At 39.4% G+C, this 23,070-nt stretch overlaps 1 protein-coding gene across 6 annotated transcripts in view; it reads right to left on the reverse strand.

Moving 5' to 3' along the window:
* The window catches only part of vav2 (vav 2 guanine nucleotide exchange factor), a 254,697-nt gene extending 236,406 nt beyond the window's left edge, over nt 1–18,291 (reverse strand). For all 6 annotated transcript variants that reach the window (XM_011481995.4, XM_011481993.4, XM_011481994.4 and 3 more), the window contains exon 1: nt 17,061–18,291. In XM_011481995.4, the coding sequence (XP_011480297.1) occupies nt 17,061–17,390 (330 nt within the window). In that variant the 5' untranslated portion in view covers nt 17,391–18,291. The remainder of the gene's footprint in view (nt 1–17,060) is intronic.
* Nucleotides 18,292–23,070: the final 4,779 nt, after the last annotated feature.

Consider the following 23,070-nt stretch of genomic DNA (forward strand, 5'->3'; position numbering starts at 1 on the left):
TGACGATTTTGTGGTACAGGCTTACAAAAAGAAAAAAAAGCAATCCATGGCTGGTGCTAGATTTAAACTATTTTTAGCTGCCAGTAAGCGCAGAGTCAAAGGAGTGGACATTATCAGTTTGCTTTTGCAAAGGGAGAAATATATTAAATGCTGTTTTTCTTCCTTTTCTGAAACACTGTGTTTGTGTGCAAGTGTAGAGCTGGAAGTGTCCTTGAACATGCAGGGTGGGAGGCAGTTCTGTGACTTGAAAGCTGTGCTTCTTCCTAGTTCCAACCTAATCTGACATTGACTTCCCTAACCATCATGGCAACAGTTTAAAGCATCAAGCAGAGGAGGGTGTTGGCTCTGACATCAGCTGAGGCAGCAAGCATCCTCAGCCTTCAGATGCTAACTTAGGTTTTGGTGAGGAAGGAGAGAAAATGACCGATTCATCACCAAATAGCTGGACTCTTTTTTTAAATGGACAGATAAGGATCCTTTGTGCTCCACACTTGGTCGAACTGCTGCGCAGAGAAATTGAGCCATCTGGCTGGCAGCAGCAGACATGCAGGACTGTGGCCTCCTCTGCTGTCCTCTCCCCCACTCCCCTCCCTCTGTGACTCCGTGGAGCGATGGTGCCCAGCAGACCGTAGCTGGCACCGGAAAGATTTAGGCGCCATTCCACTGCATGCCCATCTTAATCACCCCCAACAACCACGATGCAGATGGAGCCTTTTTACAAATCAGATGGCATCCATAAGGCTCCATGATCACAGTCTCTGGTGGAATGACAGCACTGGCAGAGGGCAGTCAGAGAGGGTCACCCCTCCACCCCTTCCACTGTAATGTATACTAGAGGTTAGTAAGGGGAAGTATCAGAGAATACTTTCATAAACCAGTCTATTTCGTCATCTGCTGTAGAAATATAGACAATTTTAATCCTTAAAGTCTTTGGTGTTTCGAATATGTTTTTGTGGTATTTTCCAACGATGAAGAACATACATCAAGAAGATTAAGCATAAAATTGCATTTCTGAGTATTTCTTTATTAAAATTGTTCTGAATCAGGAGTTGATGCTGTTTGAAAAAGCTTGTAAGTGTAATGTAGAAGCTGCTACACCAAGCTACAGTCTCCCTGGTCCGCTCCATTCTGATATATCCACTTGTAAACAACTAGATCCATGTAGGTCTTCCTTTTCCTCATCCGGAAAAGGAAACTCACACCTGGCTCAAAACTGTACACCTGGTTAGCACCAATGTTGCTCACCATTTTTGTTGCCCCACTATTGGGGTGTGAGGAGCTGTAAACTAGTGGGAGAGAGTGTAAACAGATAGTTCTCAGGAAGTAGGGGAGGGCGTATTTACACCAACTGTTCCGCCCACAACTTAGAGGCAAATTTCTAATTAACTCCTGCCGCTCTGCACAAACTATATCCTAGAAAACAACACAGGTTTTTTTTTATTTTGGCTAAAAATTGCATAATCATTATTAAAAGACCACTGTGAATGCTTTAACAATAGATCAAAATATGATTAAAGTGGGAATTTAAAAACTATTTTTCAATAAAAACACATTTTCCTTTAGCAAGATGAATCATTGCCACATCAGCAATCATCTGCCATATCTGAATATTTTCAGCTGCACGCTGTCTCCTATGGAGTCGTGTCCAATTTACTGCTGCTTTGCATACTTCCTGTTGTGCAACACTGCTTGTTGCCTACTTTTACAACCTCATATTCATTTACTTTACGAGGGCTTATGGAATACTGCGAGACGCTGTCCTACTAATGAACATGAGGAACAGCCCAGGACCTCCGTTTCAACACAAACACCACTCTGGAAGTATTCTTTTTCCTTCTCTCTGGGCACTTTCCCTACCTTGTGCCGCACGGGAAACCGAGATAAAACACAGTTGAGTAAAATAAGTGAAAATGTGTGACAAACACAAACAACTTTGCTTTTCCTTGGGGAGTTGACATATTAACTACTACCACTTACACAATTTAAACATTTCCCGTTCATGTTTGTAGTACGCCTCATTGGTTCTAAAAGATATGCACATAATAAAAAGCAGGAACCTGACCTTTATGTAATTTAAGACAAAAACAAATAATATTAGCTTCCATCATGTCAACTCTGTTTATGCGAAATATCCACCTTTTTAGGGATTCCTCCTGAGACATTAACACTCTTAAACTGTTTGTCTTGCACCATCTGACACAAGGATTAACTTTAGGAGAATAAATCTCATCTGGCTTATATCAAATTTTCCCAACTTAAAAAGAAGCAGCTGGACACTGGCAAGAATGTCTGTTTTTAGGTCATGTGAACATAGACTTTTCTCCATCCTCATAGAGTTGAATCTTCCTTCCTCCTGCAAGACGTCCGGTTGAACAACACGACCTTGAACGGGGCGCCATCTCCCTACTATCCCTGAGAGCTCTGTGCCAGTGCTCAGCTGTTAATGATGAATCCATGAATATCAACGTACTCCTATCTCCTCCAGCCATCTCCCTTATGACTACAGAAGTATTAAATATATATTACATTCTAGTTCTTTGTTCCATAGACCTAGCTTTAAGCACTCATGCTATAAAACTGTAAAAAAATAAATTCTGTGTTAACATTACAATAATTCCTAAAACTAAATACGAGTGTGAAGTAATGAAAAGAAATCCTCAAGAGGAATGTATGAAAGGATCTGTGGAGTATTTTTTTTAGGCATAACAATAAAAAAGGACTTAATGTAAATAGAAGAGAGAAAAAATGCAGGAAAATCTGCAGTACTCTTTCAAAAAGAATAGACGGTTAATTTAGCGGTTCTGCAGCAATTCTTTTGGTCTAGTTTTGATACAATAGGAATATACTGTCCGCAGTAGACTCTGACACTTCCAAACTAGTTGAAGTGTGCTCCAGGACTATTAAAAAACGAGATTTTCCAGACTAAATATAAATAGAAAAAGTTTGACTCACTGGCATTTAGGATTTAAGTTTGAATGTTATCCGGATCTTTATCGTAATGAGTCCCATCACGTTTTCCAGGTAATAGGTTGTATTTGTAAAACTAAAGCAAAATGAATGTCAGTGCTAAAACATCGAATATGGTTTTTACTCAAATGTTCAGGTTCTATCATTTCTATCAAGCCCTTAGCAGTCCAAGTTTTTCCCCATTGAGACATGTATGTTTTGGGCTCAGATTATGTATCGACTTTCCAAAAACCATCCTTGATTATAGGACATTTCTGACCTTTTTGTGCGTGGAATTGATTAAATTTCATCTGCATGGCCATGCTTGGTTGTTAGGTTTTCATGATCAAATTTTCCCACAAACTCAATATCCTTTGAAAAATAAATCATATCCCACTTAAAAGATTATAAAGATAAAAAGATTGGCTTTTGTCTCACTTACATAAACACGATAAATAAATTGCAGAATAGTAGTCAGCTGCTTTGGGCTCAAGTCCAATTCACTAAAACACAATACTGTGTCTAACAAATTAGTTGTTGAAATATGAAATATATAAAGACACATAGAGAAGTTTCTGAAATCATTTTGAAACAAGCACTTGTGGCTAACTGCAGAGTTCTTAACTGAACATAATCTCTAGAACCAGGAACAATAGAGTGCTCTAAAGAGAATGTGTGAAGTTTAAAGTAATTTTTATGAAACAAAAAATAAATAAATCTTCCAGAAGGAGCCCTAAACAAGCCATCATCATTAAACTCATAAGATATGTTGCAATTACCTGAACATGTAGTTTCACTAAAACAGTGATTCATGGTTCTGTCTTCACTAAAGCTGCAAACCTACATGATTAATATGCATTACCTTTAGTTTTTGTTCATAAGGGCCTGAAAATAAGGATGAAACTCCATTTTCAAGGCGAAAAACTTTAAGATGAAGCTTTTATTGATATAATGGCAAATTCCATAAAAATGTTTTTGTATATGAATATTAATAAATGCATTTTAACACACGTTTGACCCAAGTGTAAAAGCACCTTTTTTAACAAGACTACTAAATTGATCAGAAATGAAGAGCCTGGCAATTAATTACAAATAACAGTTAAGATATTACAAATAAATACATTTTAATATTAAGTAATTCTTTATTAAATTTATTTCAACAATAAAGCCAACATAGGGATTTTAAACTGAATTTATATCCCCATGAAAATAATGTAGGCTGTGTAATAAAAAGCACAAACACAAAGTCTGTTGAAATAACGGCGATACCAGCTGACCCTAACCTACTATTAAAAAAGGAACAGTAAACTAAAGAAAATTAAAAAAGTATTTGTCACCATAAACAAAAACTTTTTTTTTTTTTTTAAATCCCTTCAACATATGACACACCGCCTATAAGCTGGTTCTGGAAGGTGTCAACACCCAACCCATGAAAATGACTAGAGTTCAGGTTTAAAGGATTTTTGTAACCTTTGGAGTAGGATTACGTTATAAAAGACTTGACACTCTTTGCTTAGATCCCTTCCCTTCTTGTCAATCCCATTAGCTTTCAGTTTCACTATCCCAGCTGTTCAAACCAGGGTGTTTCTTTAATGAGGTCCATTATCAGTATTACCTGCATCCGGCAAGGGGGCAGGGTCATAGGTCAACTGTAGCCCTAAAGCTGAGATTAAATAACCCCTTAGGGAGGAGGCAGGGGCTGCTTGTTTCCAGTTCAGTCACCACTTCCTCACTCCCTTTGCCAGTTGGGATTTACCATCCAGTTTTAAATACATCCTTTCTTGACTGGAGTCCATTTTTTCTATGCTGCAAAGCAAATATGGGGCTTTCATGTTATTTCCATGACCTGCAGGAAAGAAGTAAGGTAGAACATGATCATGAGATAGATCAAGACAAGACAGTCTTCAACTCTCACTGCAGTTCTCTGGAAACCACCATTTATCTTGCAGTACAGCCAAACAAAGCAAAGGAATGAGATGAGGAACAGGAATTTTATTACAAACGAAACAAAGATGAAGAGATAATTTTGCACTGCATTCATGAACAGCATTACATCCATTGAATGAAGAGTGGATTGAAAAAGGAAGCCTCTTTTATGTCTTTTTTTTTGTTTCCGAAGGTACATTTCAAGCTAGGCCACATTTAGTGCACAAGAACAGTTACCCGAACATAAAACCTGTTTGGAACATTTAGTCAAAGCTGTATATACTGTAGTGTGTATATTTGACTGACTTGACTGTATATTTCCTGTTTAGTTAAGACAATTTTAAAATCTCTTCATATCTTAAAAATATGAGATTCCTTGTTTTAAGTCATTTATATTGAATACTAAAACATATAATAAAAGAAGGGGAATAATAAGTGGTGCACTTTAACATGTCATCAAGAAGATCAATAAGATCAATCATTAAGATCAGCCTTTAGATTTTAATTTGTTTTTTTGTCCAAAAACATGCTTCATAGGTCAATTGGCAACTCTAAAATTGTCCCTAGGTGTGAGTGTGAATGGGTGTGTGATTGTGGCCCTGCGACAGACTGGCGAACTGTCCAGGGTGTACCCTGCCTTCGCCCACAAGTGGTCGGGATAGGCTCCAGCAGCCATGTGACCCCAAAAGTGATAAAATGGCAGAAGATGAATGAGCGTCAAAATGACAAACTTTTTTTTGAGAAGCAATCATCAAAGGGTGTTGAATTGGTCTAATCCTCCAAGTCTTGCTAACAAAGATTTCTGCTTTCGGATGGGTCAGCTATGTAAAGTTGTCCCCCTACAGTTCCTTACTATACACTTTAGGAGGTAATACAGGGAAGTGCTGGTGGGTTTTACAGTTTCCTTGAGGATTGTATGGCCACCTCAAGAAATGTCATGAAAATGGAACGTACCATTTGCGTGCGCATGATATGCGCATGTGATGTATTTGTCAGGATGTAAGTTGCACACACTTTTGACGTACAAGTGATGCTGTCGTACACCACACTTTAGTTGTTTGTAAGGTGTGCACATTGGCCCCTTAATGACAATTCAGAAATGCGCAAGGGGTTTGAGGGGGATATGCACGCGCTTTTGGGATGCCTGTAGGGTTTTCATACAAACTACACTCTGTCTAATAACTTAATTTCTAACAGTCAGGCTGCACGTTCAGAGCGCACTTGGGTACACAATAGATTCACAAGGGGCTCGCAAGGAGTGTGCACTTATCACTTTAACAGCACTAATGGGCTACCAAAAAAAATGAAAAATCTTAATGATGTCCCTGCGTCTCACCCACTTCACCCTTACCTACCCTTGCATGTTGTAGTAGTGTTCACTATGACCGGTCACCCGCAGCATACTTGTAGAAAATGTGCATGAAAATATTCACTCTAAGGGCTTACCAAGTAGTCTTCGATCTTAAAATTTTGTGCGAGCCACCTGTGTGGCCCATAAAGATTTGCCTTTTTTTGGCTCACAGACAGCTGTGACCAACTGTAGGTGCAGTTGTGGCTAGGGCACCACACATTATTTAAAAAAGAAAATGGTAAAAGAGAAAAATTCAAAACATTGGTTCATTTACTTGTTAGATTCATAAAAGTTGAAAGAGCTACTAAGGGGTTCAAGTTATTTCAACAGAAGAAGTCTCCATGGTTTTTGCATGCAGCTCTCGTGTTACTGGGGGGAGAGGGGGTTGGATAGACCTTTAAAGAAATCTTCACATACATTCAAGAGGTCAATCCAAAACAAATGAACTTAACCCTATTTGCGACACAAGAAGCATTTTAGAGTAATCTTGTTTTGAACAGGTAACCACATTTTAAAATTATTTCTAATCAGTTTTTTGCTGACAGCCGCACAAACGGAAAGAAAGAAGCTCAATTAGTGAGAGTGGAAGTCAGTGTGGGACCTGCAGCCCCGTGGAGTACAGAGGCGCTTGAGGAGAGCTCAACAGGCTCGGCCAGCGTTTAATTCAGTCTGAACACACGTACTGTAACATCCCTCATATGTTTCCAAACAAAACAAGCAAGTGCACGCACACACACGGAAACAGGAGCACAGCAACACGTATATCCGCCTGAGTCATCCCAAAGGCATTCACAATAACCTCACTTGAAGGAAGGGGGGGGGCGTTAGAGGAAGGAAAAAAAAAGCAGGAGAACCCACAGGCGCACACACACTCAGAGGGCTTCAGAGAGTAAAGACTTCTCTTGTCTCCCAGACACAGCCTGAGGCGCTGCATTCTGACTTCAGATACTTGGAGCTCCGGAGCGCCTGCATACAGCCGGGCTCATTACACGTCCATTTACAACCTTGAGGTAACGATGAATAAATGGTAGAAACACAATAAGGGGCTTACTTGACCATATAAATGAAGGTCAGTTTCACACTGCAAGAGCACCTGTTCACACGCAGAGAAAACATAAATATTCACAGTTCTTTTCCTTCTCCACTTTGATTTATGACTTGTTTTACGGTGTGCTCACACCGTAATCCCAGAACACCCTCATGCTAAAGTCTACCGGCAGCAGCTCTTATCAAGCTAACACACGATAAAAAATCTCCATGTTGGTTTCTCTTCACTTTCAATACTTTGCCAACTCCAGTCTTAAGAGGCAATAAATTAATAAAAGAACAATCTAAAAACACATGGTAATTTTGGAGCCATTACAAGTGTTGTGGCAGCCACATAAACTGCAAATTGCGTCATGTCTCTTTGATTAGCTGAGCTCAGCTCAGCACAAAGCACTGATTTTTGTCGCATTTTGAAGAAATAAACAGGAAAAGCTCTTCCAAACTTATTGTTGTGACCAAAGCAGCCTTCCAAAAGAACAACTCTTTTTAATGAAGAGTATGTTTTAGCTACAGTATGTCCAATATCTTGACTCAGCGATAAGAAGAAACTTCTTCCAACTTTCCCTGACTATTGCAATTTTCTCCATGCCAGCCTGTTTTTCAAAATAAAGGCGTTTACTTAAAACTTAGACTCACAGTGTGTTTGGTCTAACCTAAAAACACTCAGATAGTAAACAATTTCATACAAATGTGATTCCAACACCAAAGAGGAAGGTTAGAAATGGTAGGTTACATGACCCCATAGGAGTTGAAGGACTTCCCATTTACTTAAACAGATACAGTGGTCCTTCCCTATATTGTAGTTTTTAATAGAGATATATAAGGTAATTTCCCCTTTGTGGTATCAATTAAGTGTTATTCTATTATTCTATTCTAATCTTCACATTTTGCTGTCTCAGAGAATTTTTTTCATTGGATTTTCTTTTCAGCAAATTGTTTTCTGCATCTGGAATAGCTGTATACCCTGTCAATCAATCACAAAAAGTTTCATCCTTGAAAAAAATTACTTTATTATAAAGCCTCACATATTTCAAAAACATATTTCAAAACTCAAGCTACTTACACCTTGCTAAGTGCAAATTTTGCAACATCTCTCTTTATTTTTACTGCAATATTAAGGTGTCCTTCCAACCAACATTTGAAATTTTTGGAGGTAAATGTTAATTCTAGTTTTCTATTTTAAATGTTTTTTTGGTCTGTTTTCACAGGATGTACTCCAGAGGACCTGAGAAAGGAAATAACTATAATTATATTCAGATTTCTTAATGTTATGCTGCCGTTTACTCACTGTCTGGGACTGATGACCTCTTAAAAACACATGGGCCTGGCTCCATGTCTGAGTGACTCCAAAAATTTGGATAGTGTGGACTCAGCAAATCTCAGCTAATCTTGATTGCAGCTTCAATGAGGCTTTTATGTCGTGCTTTAAAGCTGCACACTGGCTTTAGTGTTGCTGCCATGACTTTCCCGTGAGCTCTACAGAATGCATGCACGCAAAACAGAAAAGGAACTGGAGCACAAGCTGGGATCAATGACGATTAAGAGCATCGCTGTGAGCTGGTTTGGTCACAAAAGCCTCTGAAGAGCATGACTGCAAAATGAGAACATATCCCTTTTGTGGGTCCGAGTGCTCCTTCCATAAGAGCCACAATTATGGAATGGGTCACATTGCATTATGACCAATTACAACACCTACGTCCCATACTTTATGGCAATGTAACTTAATGCTCAACAATGAACCATCCTAAGAGAACAAACTAATTCACGAAACAATCAATCATTGTTTGAGAACATCCATTGAAGGGAGAAAAATGATGTTCAGAGATAATAGCATAATCACTCTGCTTCACCTCCTCTTCATTTGGCTAAGCCACTGACACCGACACACGCGCTCTGACCTTTCCTTTATCATAAATCACATACTCCTGTTTTGCTGCCAGGACTTGGTTTAACCCAATTTGTCACTGTGGACACTGTTTCCACCCTCGCTGCAGATTCACTCAGAAGGACCGGGAGCACAATTAGAGGGTGGATCAAAGCATGCCATCAAGACCCCCCCCGTCCCTTATTTCTCTCTCCCTTTGTAATCATGGAAGTCAGGAGCTTCTGGTGCTGATAATATCTAGGCTACCGAACAAAAGGGGGAACAGAATGAGGACTAAAGTGGTAACATCTTTGTTTATTGTATAAATTCCTTTTTTTAAATATATATTTAATTTTAGAAGTGTCATTTTAAAAAGACGTACAAGATACATAATTAATTAAGGACTAGCATGCTACTTAATCACCTCTAAAATGCAAAAACAACCAATTTTCTCTTTGTCTTGAAGGGCTAAGAAGGCCATTTAAATTGGATGTGAAAAGGTATTATTTACAACCTGAAACGAAGGACTGTTTAAAACTGGAGTCACACCACAGACCCTTGTGCATCTATTCCATTACAAATTTTGTTGGACCCGCTTTTCAAATGTTAAAATGTTGTTGAACCTCATTATTGCCTAGTACGTCAGGTGACAGTTGCTCAGGAACAAGGGATCTACATCTTGGCTAAGAAGCAGGCAGATTGACCCCTCCTCCAAATTTTTTATCTGCAGGGACCTTGATGACCATAAGATACTACCAGCAGATCTTTCATTTTAAACTACAATAAAACAAAAATCAGGAAAGCATTTTTAGTGAGTCAAATAGCACTCCAACAGTAAAATTCTTCACAATGTATCACAATGGGGGGGTTAAGGGAGTACCCAGATGCACAGAGGAGGCAGGAGTTCCAGGTGAACAAGATCTTTAAGAAAGTAAACAGACTAAAAACCAAAAACCACTGCTTAAGCAGGCAAGGCAAACTAGAAAACATGAAACACTTGAAATACACAGAAACTGGGGAGACCTAAGACTATGGACCAGCACAGGAGGATGAGAAAGACGGGACTTAAATACATACAGACAAACGAGACACAGGTGACAACGATGAGGGCAGATGGGGACCAAAAGTAAAACTGGAATACAACACAAAACAGGAAACCCTACAAAATCAAACAGGAAATGAACTCAAAATATGACCGAACAAAAAAGAGAACAAAAACACAAAAGCTAATAAACTAAACCCGTAACACACTGACACAAGATATTGTGACAACAAATACAAAATACATAAACTCTGAATATTTTCTGTTTTCGGCTGCTCCTTTTGTGGGCCTCTTCCCTTCTAGCTTCAACCTCAGCATCCTTTTACCAAAATCACCACTGTCCCTCCTCTCAATGTGTCCAAACCACTGGAATCTGCTTCCCTGCATTTATCTTTGAAACATCTACCAATAGCTGTTACTCTGATGGATTGATTCCTGATCCTATCCATCCTCTTCCCTCCCAAAGAGAACCTCAACATCTTCCTGTCTGCTACCCCCAGCTCCGCCTCCTGTCTCTCTCAGAGTCTCTAAACGAACAACATGGCTGCTTTCACCAGTCTTCTACACCTTTCCTTTCGTTCCTGCAGACACTCTTGATACAAATCACTCCTAAAACCTTCTCCCACTCGTTTCAACCTGCTTGCACATGCTTCTTCACTTCTCTACACATTGGGGTGCTGCTGTGGCGCAGATGTAGAGCGATCGATCAAACTTTGACCATAAGGTTGCAGTTTCAGTTACTGCTTTGCCTGCCGTGTGTTGAAGTGTTGTAAGGCAAGAAACTAAACCACAACAATGGTGATTTGGTTAACGCCTTGGATGACAGCTCCAACACCATTAGCGTGTGAAAAAGTGCATGAGACCTGTGAGCGTAAAGCGTTTTAGGTCGTAATCAAAATAGAAAGGACTTTCTAAAGTATATACCATTTATTATTTACTCTGTTGTTCTGAACTGTTGATCCTAAGAACTTAACCTTCTCCACCTTCTTCGCCTCTGCTCCCTGTAACCTTACTGTTCCACTTGAGTTCCTCTCATTTACACACAGATCTTGCTGCAACTGACCTTCAATCCTCCCCTTTCCAGAGAAAACCTCCACCTCCTCTCTCACTCTCACTACAGATCATTATAGTCTCGTTTCCACTAAGCGGTACGGTCCGGTTTGGTAAGGAGTGGTTCGGTACGGTCCAGTTAATTCTGGTGAGCATTTCCACTCAGTTAAGATTTGCTTCCACTGAGCGTTTTTTTTTTAAAAGCGCATGCATGGCGTTGGCCCGTAGGCGTGTGATTGTAGTACGAGAACTAGAAAAGCAACAACAATGGAGGTCATCAAGCAGCTCGTCTTTTTATTGCTTTACTTCTGGTAAATCATGTATAACAGGAATTTATTGTTGTTTTAAAGAAAATTGGGGCGGCTAAGATGAATACCGCAGTAAAGAGGATTGCATCCTGAGTCGGCAAAAGAGTCACGTGTGTTACGTGTCACGTGGGCTTTCTAATGTTGTCATCACTTTCCGTTCCGTTCCATTTTTCAATGGACCTACATGCGCCATTCCATTTTACAAAGGAAACGCTCGAAATACCAGACCAGACCGCTCAGTGGAAACGAGGCTTATGTCATCTGCATACATCATGGTCCACATAGAAACAAGGAGGGGTTAAGCCCCACCATGAAATCCTACATCTCACCAACAACCTTTCTATAGGTCTACAAAGATATAGAATAATGGACTAATACATTACAATCTCCAACGTAAACGGAAGTTACACCGTTGTTTTTAACTAAATAATTTGTTTGACTATTAGTGCACCTCCTAAAAGCACATTTTGGCAGGCAGGAAGAATTCTGCATAACACTGGAATTTATTTAACTAAGTACAAAACAAAATATCACACTGGATTCTGGGCAAGTGTTGCTAGTAGGGATGCAGCACTGGTACCAAGTCATCAATTTTTACTGGACCAATAAGTTTCAGGCCTCAATTGTATTGTTAACGGTGTGGCAATGGGGCGTGACAACGCGTAGACACGCCGTGCACTACTTTATTTGGATGAGGGATAAAAAGACAAGCCATTCTCCCTCCTTTTGACACTGCTTTTCCTTTGCTACTCCAGTGGGGAGAGGTGGGGCTGCTCACGCGCTCTCATATTCCTCCACAGAGAAGTGACAGCAAACGCACGCGTATGGCAGCACGACCACGAGCAAAAAGGTCCAGTGGTGCTGTATTTTTCTAAAATAGATGGCCTACACACACTGCGCGTGTTCTTACATGTAATAAAAACATGGCTTGTAAGAGTGGTAACAGCAGTAACCTGTCCAAACACCTCGGTAAAATACACCATACTCTAGCAGAGAGGTGTGCAGCACTTAACTGTCCAAGTGAGACGTCTAGCACCGCTATAGTTTCTATAGGTTTGTATTCTAGCAGTACACACGTGGAGCATGTGTCTAAAGTGTTGTTTATCAAAGATAAGTACAGAACATTAAAATAAAAATAAGGGGCTACGAGCACGACAAATTATTCGACATACAAAGTAAAATTAATTAAAATAAAACATTGTGCATTTTTATTTCCACTGTAATGGTTATTTGAAGTGAGGAAGCCTTTTTTATATTATAAAAAGTATGTCATTATATTAGGTATGTTTTTGATTTTATGTATGTGTATATATATATATATATATATATAAATATATATATATCGTGTGGCAAAGCATGTTAAATTATTATATATAGTGTTTCAAATTGTTTTAAAATAGAAGTTGAACACGAACTTCATGTGGCCTGCCGATATGTAAGTAAATGTGCTTCCTGCTCTGTTGGTTCTACAACAATGCTGGTTTTCAGGATCTTACTTAGATCAGCCATTTCCAATCCAAATCTGAAATTACATAATCCTGACTGATCTGTAAAAAAATGGAAAGAAAACACCACGTTATGATTTGTCTGGAACGTGTTTTAAGAGAGGATTTGTTTAACCCCCATATTTATTAATAAAAAAAATTAAAAAGCAGGAAACCACCACAAACTGATAATAGCATCTATGAAGGACTGCGGTGGAGGGTTATATGGTTTGGCCTAGTTTTGCATCTATAGCTCTTGTGGGTGCAAACCCCGTCACGTCCTGCATGAACAAATGAACATCAAAGTACCAGAAATTCACATGTAAGGGTCAAATGAAAACCAACTAAGTTAAAGTGAAAACAGAACAACAACACCAACAAAACAGATCGATAAAGTGTTGCTAAAAACGAAAAAAAGAATAGTTTTGCATAAACCCAGCTAAAGTAAACACATCAAACCAAAATAAATCCATATGGACTGAAGCAAAACTGTAACACAAAATTGATTTAACACTTTTTGACCCTGGTAAGAGCTGCCATTATCAAATTGATGGACAAAAACTTTATGTTTATTTAATATATTCATATTGTACATCATGTTGTTTCATTCAGCTTGAGCTAATGATTCATACATTAAATGTCCACAATATTATAGTTAAAAAAAATTGCGGGCAACAGGGAATTGCCACTTTTGTAAACTTGCCACACTAATGCCGTTCAAAATCTATAACTTCTAATTCCAACATTTTTTTCCCCCAAGTAGCTTCCTAATGAGAGTCAAGGAGTTAGGAGGCAACAGATCTAAATCTAGGAGTTAAAAATTTATAGCTGGTACTGGTTTAAGTGAAGATGGCACTCTTCCTGACGTCAGAGGTCAACTAAACTTCAGTCATGGTTGTAGACTTGAGAAGGTGGTGTGAATTTTTGTGAAGATCGCTTTAAAAAAAAAAGCTTGTTTTTACCATATTGTCCAAAAGTGGGAAAACAGTCAAATTTCACACTTTGCCTCCAAATGGTCACCAAGCAGTAGATCCTGTGGCCATTCATTCCATAATCACTTCAAAACGTCCTTTGGATTTCACCGACACGTGTTTTGGTTTCATTAGTGAAATTTGAAATGTTTTATTGTGGACCCAGTCCTTTTATATGACATCTTTGCCTGCTGTGATATCATCATTTTTGGGGGAGTGTCATTCACTAATGCCCAAATTTCATTTTCACCAGGTACCAGGTGCATGCAAATTTTGGTGAGTTTTTGAGCATGCGGCAGGGTTGACACTTTTGTTCAAAGGCGCAGTAAGAAAGAAGAATTGCAAAAACAATATGGTCCTTGCAGTCAGTGACGGCTGCATGACATAATTAAACACAATTCTCATTTTGTGTTAATCTGCATGACAACACCAGATGTCAATCAAGTTCAAGCTACAATAAACTTAAAACATCAAGAAGCTTAACATAAGGATTATTTCTTATTCATATGTGATCTCACTTATTGCTATAATTAAAGGGGATATATCTAAGAAGTGTGAGGCAGACAGGGAAATGAGACACACACATTGTGGCTGTGCCAAGAATATCAGTCTAATGTCCTGTTGGAGACCAAAAACCTTGTACAGTCGCTGTTGAGGCCTCCACAACCAAAATAATTCTCTCAAAACTGGCAACTTGGATCAACTCACCAAGCTTCCAGACACCAAGGGAGGGCCAGCAGCACTTTAAGACTTCAGGGAGAATGAAAATCAAATTAAACATTAGCCAGAGAGCACTTGTGTGTTTAAGCCAACTTCCTCTGTAAACCTGAACGTCCTTATTCTGGTTTTGGAAACATGGGGGAGATGAAGTGGAAAATTGGGTGTCTTGGGAGCTGGGATGAGTGGCATCTGTGATCCAAACGTCTAATCTAATCACAAAGTACATTAATTCGATCATCTTAGTTTCATTACATAACAGGATGCTTGCTATCTGTGTTTCTCCAGCAATGTTTTTGTTTGTTTTCCCTTTGATGCAATGAAGAGAATCTGGAAGTAAATACTGCCAAAAATCATTTGCCAAGTTTTATGTTCTATGGGAATTCAACCCTTTTCTAAAACTCCCAGAAAAGGCAATCATAACTCAATTATTAGAAATTCACTTTATTTTCCTATATTCACATTTTTTTTAATCATCCTGTCTTTGATAATGATACACCGCTTTTTTGAAAATCTAATCAATGAAAGACTTGAAGTAGCCAGAGGAAGTGAGAATTTTACAAGTACTGATGAGAAGTGAAAATCTTCATCTGCAGCTCATAATTATTCAAAAAATTAGAATTTAGAAAAATTTCAATGCAAAGGACAAAAAATAATATAAACTGGCTGAAGTGTTCTGCACCTCAAATGACAAACCTACAAAGCGCAGACCTAAACCAGTTCTCGGGGTCACATAGTTCATTGCTACAGCAGCAAATGCAATTTTAAACATTTTGTTATGCATTTGTTAAACAGGAACCAGAAGACCACCTTCTTATCTGGAGACAGGCTCGTAGAGAATCAACTGAGATACAGAATATAAAGGTACATCAAGAAATCAAAGAAACTTTTTTTAGTGGAAATAAGCAAAGGGATCAGATTCATGTCAAACGGTCCAGAGTAGGGTTTAATAGTATATTCTAAGATAAATTTGCAAAGTTCAAAAAGTTGTTTATTCTATCGGACTGTATTGAGACTAGCAGACTAGCATTGGGAGAAGGCTGTACAGTGGTGTGGTGGTAAGTAGTTTGCTTTTTAGCAAGACTCAAACCCCTGGTCCAAATCCCAGCCGGGACCTTTCATTTTGGGGTTGTTTTCATTGTGCATATGTGGATTTTCTCCAGGTACTCCACAGTTCAAAATCATGCTTCATATGTCAATTGGTATCTGCAATTATTCCCTTCAATGTGAATGTAAACATGTGTGGTTGTCTGTCTCCATGTTGCCCTGCAATGAACCAGCGAACTACCTGGGTTGTACCCCGCCTTCGCCCTTCAGTGGCTGAGTAAGGTCTTGTGGAAAAAAGCAGGTTCAGAAGATAAATGGAAAGATGGATATTTTGGAAATACATTCAGACATATTTAGGAAAAGGCTTTGTTTGTTTTTTTAATAATCCATCCGTCCATCCATTTTCAGAAATCACAGAATCCCTGTAGGACTCACTGAGATGCTGGAGCCAACCCAGCTATTGGTGGGTGAAGGCGGGGATACACACAGAACAAACAGATTGCCAGACTGTTGCAGGTCAACACAACTACACACACTCACATTCAGACCTAATGACAATTTAGAGGTTCACTTCCAGTGAAAGGTCTACGTAAACACGTACAAATGCGTGTTTTGGGCTTCCGCATACACAACTCTCGCGTTTACGCATAGCTACGTACATTTTTTAAGTCAGTTTTTGGGCTACATAACACCTTGTGGCCACTGAACGCGTGTTGAGAGTTAAACCAGGTCAAACGTCCCTCTTAATTTATGGAAGTGCCAACCGCTTAAAAATTGATCATGGAGGAGAAATTCATAATTGCACCTGGGCGGAGTTATTTAACACAAAGTTTCTCATATATTAGAAGAAAGAAAAGGCCTGGAGCAAGATTTGCTCAGTTTGCACCGCTTCAACGTTTCTCACCAACTGTAGGTGGTGGATGTGCACTAGTAAACAGTAGCAAACGAAAAAGATGAAGAGGCCTCTCCCTGCTTGTCCATATGCTAAATATGCACTGCCCGCTGTGAACATAGCATCAGGTAAGACATTCAAAATGAGAAATAATAAGGAGAAAAAGGTAACCATCCGCTCTGAGGTTTCAGAAAACACCTCCTTTCTCCTCTTCTTTTACCTACAGGAGTCTAAACCAGGTCCACACCTTTCTTAAATTAGAGTTTTGGGGGAAAGCTCAAGCTGTCCAAAGAAATGTCCCCCAAAAACTGTAAATAAATAGAATCAGAATGAAGCAGTGAGGTGTGACTGAGAGGTGCAGGTAGAACAAGCCATGCGCCTGGCTGGGGATGATCATTTCTGAGCTCCAACTCACCTGTGACATCTGGGGTCTGAAATTGATCTCCTTCAGGTCCACTGACCCGGGAGAGAGGTTGTGCAACATCTGGCACAGAAGCACCCCGTCTCTCAGAGCCTGTGCCAAGTCGAAGACGGCCGCTGAGGGCCACACGACCCGGTGGTTGGGGGGCAGCACCTTGCAGTCTATCAACCACCGCCCGCACTGCCTCCACTCCTCCATCTCTGCTCCGGGGAGAGGGGGGGCTGGATCTCCTCGAAGGCAAACCCGAGTCTCTGGAAAGCAGCGGGTCAGGCAGGGCGCACCAGCAGGAACGACGCTCGGTGTCTCACCGGAAGTCTTGATCATTCACTATCTGCGCCGCAAAGTTCCCAACTTTGCGTGTTAACAGCTGCGGTGAGCCCTCTGCGCGCGCATGTTCAGCTCTGCTGTGCTCGCGGCAAAGACACGACTCCGCTCTAAAGCAGCGTTTTTCTTCTCTTCATTCTCAAAACTTTTTTCCAGCAAATTCTATCAACGACGACTGGATGGAGACAAATCATGCAAACAGCTGGAAGCAGGGTTTTTTTTCTTCCTTAAAACAATGTCGACTTCTCTACTCACATCAAACAACAGTCAGTACTAGTGAGGAGAAAAAACGGTCCAAGACTTGTTAGGAGCTGAACAAAGCCAAGAGTCTCCTACACAATTTGCATGTCAAGTTTCGTCTACGCAAAACGACAAGTTCCAGTTAATTCCGAGAGGAAAATTTTGAATTAAGAACGCTAAACTGAAGAGCACTCTCACGATACCGTGTGTCCTTTCTTTATTTAAAAAAACAAAACACACGCTCCGGTGTGGCGCCTAGGCTTCGGTAAGGGGTTCAGGAGACCACAGGAGTCCGCGTTTGTCCCGCTGAACGTCACGTCAACGCTACTTTGCCTCGCGCCTGTGCGCACGCGGCTGCACGGAGCGGGGCTGTTGTGAGGGTTTCCCCCCTCTTCCGTTCTCCTTCTGGCTCCGAGGTTCCCTTGTGCACGGAGATGTTCCGCGGTCCAAATCCCGCTCTGTCCGTATTTTACTCATCCACGCTTCAGGTTCGGACCCGACTGAGGAGCTGTGGAGCTGCCGGTTCTCTCCCACGTAGTTACAAATCGAACAGCGTGTCTGCACTTTACTAAAGTGTCCACATTCGCTCCAAGAAATGGGAGTTTCAGGGAGTAGTTTGGGTTGGAGCTGGACAATTGAGCATCGGGGTAGCGCCCTCTATTGGCTGAAAGGCATTCAGCAGGCTCCCTGCGTTTGTTTTGGTTTGTTTTGTTTTATTTGGATCATAATTCTTTTTTTGTGGGGTTTGAGCTCACACCGGTCACCAAAATATCTAAGACATATTAAATTATAAAGGCTTGTGAGATAAACAAAGCCTTTAACTAAAATATAGAAAACAAATGTAACAATCAGTCTTCAGTGGAAATAAATAAGAAGTTACAAGAAGTACATATTTGTATAAAGTACTCTTGATAGTAATTTAACTTCACTATGCTTATTAAATTTAATTGAGTATATTTTTATGTAAAAAACTACAATTACTCAATTACGATGAACTGTTTTTATTATTTTTTATTACATTTGCAAATTATTCTAGGAACAGCAAAATAGTGTCTCTTAAATAAAGGCATCAAGTATAAACATTTATACCTATAGACATTGATACTAAGATTTAGCTTTGAAAATAACTACATGAACTCTTCAGCAAACCTGGTGGTTTGTGTCATACTGTAGGGAAAAACAAAATATTAAACATAGGAAAAAGTTACAAAATTTTGTTTTTCTAATTTATACTACAAATCGGTAAGAGCTTTGTTGTTGCCAAAAGGATTGTGAAAAAGGATGCTCCTTTTTTTTTAGGTAAATCAATGATTTATTTTAGGATATAAAAGTTTTAAATTTTTATCTAAAACCCAGATGTCTTTAAACTATCAAATACTTCAGTGGTTATATTTCACAAGCTGTTTTTATTGTCCTGTTCAATGAAATATTTGGATGGCTATATTTGACTTTTGTTTGAACAATATTTTGAATTAAAGCTACTCCTTTTTGAGTAAAATCTTTGGATCTTCTATCCACCTCTTCACCTTTGTAATCAAGTTGATTCTGATAAAATACTGTCCATGATTTAATGAACTACTAGAGTTGTGTGACAACATTCAAACTACTGTCACTATTTACTGTCATTTTAAAATGTGGCTTAATCATTGATTATATTGAAAGGCAAAGTGTAAGTTTAAAAACAGTGATGCACCGTGGAGCAGTGGTTAACACTCTCTCCTCACACTGAGAAGGCCCTGGTTTGAACCTTCCTGTGTGGAGTTTGTATGTTCTCCCTGTATGTATGTGATGGGAAATCCAGTTTCAGAGAGAATTTCCAGAGTTCAAAATTAGGCTTGATTTGAGGCACTGATTTCACAAAATTCCCCCTTAGTGTGAGTGTAAGTGTGGTTGTGTCCACATTTATTCAGGGCGTCCAAATCCACAATACAAAAATTCAGTGCCTTGGGAATTTCCCAGAAGTCTTAGCAAAAATAAAACACTGTGCATTGATGCTTATTAGATCTGCAAATATATACCACAATGCATAGGGCTTGAACGATGTGTCATTTAAAAAAAAAGTTATTTATTATTTATAAACCATCCAAGTTTTCTTCATCAAAACACAGTAGAGTCATAAATAGTCTTTGTTAAATCTGATCATATATATGAGTTTTCCACTCATATTTGCCATTTAAAAAAGTAGTAGGCATTTAACCTAATTACATTGCAAGGCACTAGATAATTCTGCACTTTATAGGCACCACTCTAGGGAGTAGTGAGTTCATTCGGACATAGCCCAAGTGTGTGGCCCTGCAGCATACTGGCTACCTGTTCAGGGGGTACCCCCTTTCACCCAACAGTAGCTGGCTCCAGCAACCCCGTGACCCGGAAAGGGATTCAGCAGGTACAGAAGATGAGATGAATACATGAATAAAAATTTAACCAAATCTATGGATCAATCAGGTAACTTCAATGTAAACACCAGATCTGAGGGACTAAAAAAAACACATTAGACACGAGAATTGTTCCTCTTTATCAGCAGCCAGATGCTGATAACTCAAACAGAGCAACCAACATTCTTACATCCAAAGTGGCCTACATCTTTAGTTAATTGAAGATCTTTTACTCTCTAATAAATACATTTCCTACGGTGAGAGCAGGACAAAGACAAAGCCATCCTAAATGTCAGCAAAGCTGACCATTTTAATCAAAGGAATAAACATCCTGCTTTTGTAATCCTTTTCTGCAATATTTACTTAAACTCAGGAAATGGTTATTTGATACACGTAGTTCAGTGTTATTCATTTAAACACCTTAATTTGTTGAGAATAAGCAGCAATACATGCGGACATTACTCTCATACACTTTAAACTCATACCCAACCTTAATATGAAAGCAGAAAGAATTGAACATTTATGTGTATGCTTAAAAAAACGTTTTGTGTTCCAAGTCCATTTTCAAAACACACCCTCAGAAACAAACTTCCACAAAAAAACTTTCTAAAGTCTTGGACAAAGATCCAAAATTCCTGCATGTAGGGAATTTGCTGTAACTGTCATTGGCTATTTTTCCTGTTTTTTTTTTATCAGGAAGTGTAATATGTTCTGGAACGGTCTGCACTTCTTCCACAAATACAAAAATCTTGCATGCTAGACTGACTGATGAGAGTGTGAGGCCAGGCATTGGACCGGCACTTTGCAGGAAGTTATTTAGTGCTTGGCAGCTCATAAGTTTGTCTCTGGCTTTGACGAAGTTGTGGATTTTCAGTGGGCATTTTGGATTGAAAACAATCGGTTCTGGTAGAAGCCCCTAAATTATTCCACGTAACATGCTTTACATGCCCTTGTCCAGTGTCCTTTCATGATTCAACCTGGTTCATAGGAGGTCAGTAGGACAATGAAAATAATAAAAATGTTATTTTTAGGTAAAAAAACATGTTTGACAAGAAAAAGTAATTTGCAATGGTGCACAGAGTAAAGACAAACATGTAGTTACAAGGAGAATGACCGAGAAGTGACCCTTTACCTGCAGCTTTGCTGATATCCTGCTTCAGCTGACTTATGTAAGAGCTTTCAGATGGGAAAAGTATCCGCTGCTTCTTCAATATCACCAAAAGACTGATTGGTTTTGTTATAAGTTGCCTTTTCAAAGACTTTCCAACGGTATCCGGAAACCAAAAATATCTTAAGTCAGTTGGTAAAACTGCACAGACATGTAGGATCAAGGGCAGTGATAGGGTATTTGATGTAAAAAGCTAGCGTTAGTTTGATGTGTGTCAAGAGTGGGAAAATAGGACAGTGCTTTATCCTGGAAGACTGATGGCCATTACTTTGACTGACGTGTGTCAATTTCCCGCCCGTGTGCAGTCTTCCATAAAAAATAAAGTGCATAAAAAACATGGGCTTGAGCACTGACTATAGGAACCAGCAGGCTATATGGGGAGCTGTAACCAAACTCAATGCTATTTCTGTAGTGTTGGTTAGGTTAAGGGCTTAATGTGTCATGGAGAATTAGGTTAAGGTTAAAGTCCCACTCTGAGGAAAATTGTGTCTTTGGTGTTTTTGACACGTTCTTGTGACATTTTTCAAGGAGGGTGGGGGTGGGGGCTGGATAGTTTAGCTGTTTAAGTGCAGGACCGGCACATGGGAAACCAGTGTTCAGTTCCCAGGGGGCACGATGAGCCTCATCCAGCATGGGTCCCTGGGGAAGACACCCCACGCCACTACCCACCCAGCAACAAGCGGGCCCCCCCGGTGCCACCCCCAGCCCGGACAAAACCCAGGAAGGCGTAAAAAAAAAAATCTCTGCCAAACCACCTCTGTAGCCAAAAGGTGAACAACAAAACAACTATTGGCAATTTTCTGATGATACAAAACACATATAAAGAAAATTAAGCTTAAAATAACCTCTCTAAGTATTTCTCTAATCAAATTGTTGTGAATCAGGAACAGAAAAAAAAATCAGATAGAAAAAGATTGTACTTGTTACGTTGAAAAATACGCTGGGCGGGCCACAAGCTCCTTGCTCCGCTCCATTCTGATGCATCCACTGGTAGACGATTAGATCCACGTACGTCTTTGTTTGCCTCGTCTGAGCTGGCATCTGGTTCAAAGATGTACGGCTCCAATGTTGCTCTTTATTTTTGTTGCACCGATAATGTTAGGTTAGGGGTGTCAGTGCCTGTAATATGGTGGAAGAGTGTGTAAACAAAGAGCTCTCATTTATGGGTGACGGGAGTGAGGAGGGGAGGTTGCTCTGCGGCAACGATCCTACCAGCAACTAAAAGGATAATTTTTAACAAACTACTGTCGCTCTGCAGAAAAAATGTCCTTAAACACAACAGGTTTTACATTTTTTTTATTTGAGCTAAAAACAGCATAATCATAATCAAAAGTTTAATATGTTGAAGGGGGTCTTTAAATTAAGGCATCAGCTTGTTGGGATTAAGGTTGGGTTTCTGGCTGTAAACAACAAAAGATGTTCATTAAAATGCTAAAATTAGAAAGCTGTAAAGTAAGATGAGGGTTGATGCTACATTTTCTTTTACTTATATATGTTTTTAAACCTTAAAAAAATAGAAAAAATTGGAAAAAAGAATCAGCCTTCTTCATTTTTATCCTTTTAAAAGTGTATAATTTGAATGAAGACCCCTCCTGTGATCTAATAGAAACTGACCCTTTCATCACTGTCAATTCTTCTTCTTTTTAAATTCAAATAGTTGACTCTTGCTTTGATAACTTTGATTTGACTTTGCTCTCCTCTGTAAGTGAGCATTTCCCCTGTCATGCTCACAATGTAATTTTGGAAATTAAATTATCATAAGTGGTCAATTAATCATTTAATTTCCTTCCACATCAATACACCACCTGTTCCTGGTTAAACCCATTTTGTCTTGTCTCATTACTCTTTTAACTCACTCTGTTTTCTCTATAGCTCCAAATTCTCATGGGTATGGGAT

This window comes from Oryzias latipes, chromosome 12 (assembly GCF_053564925.1).
Source record: "Oryzias latipes strain Hd-rR chromosome 12, Olatipes_Hd-rR_3.1".
NCBI lineage: Eukaryota > Metazoa > Chordata > Actinopteri > Beloniformes > Adrianichthyidae > Oryzias > Oryzias latipes.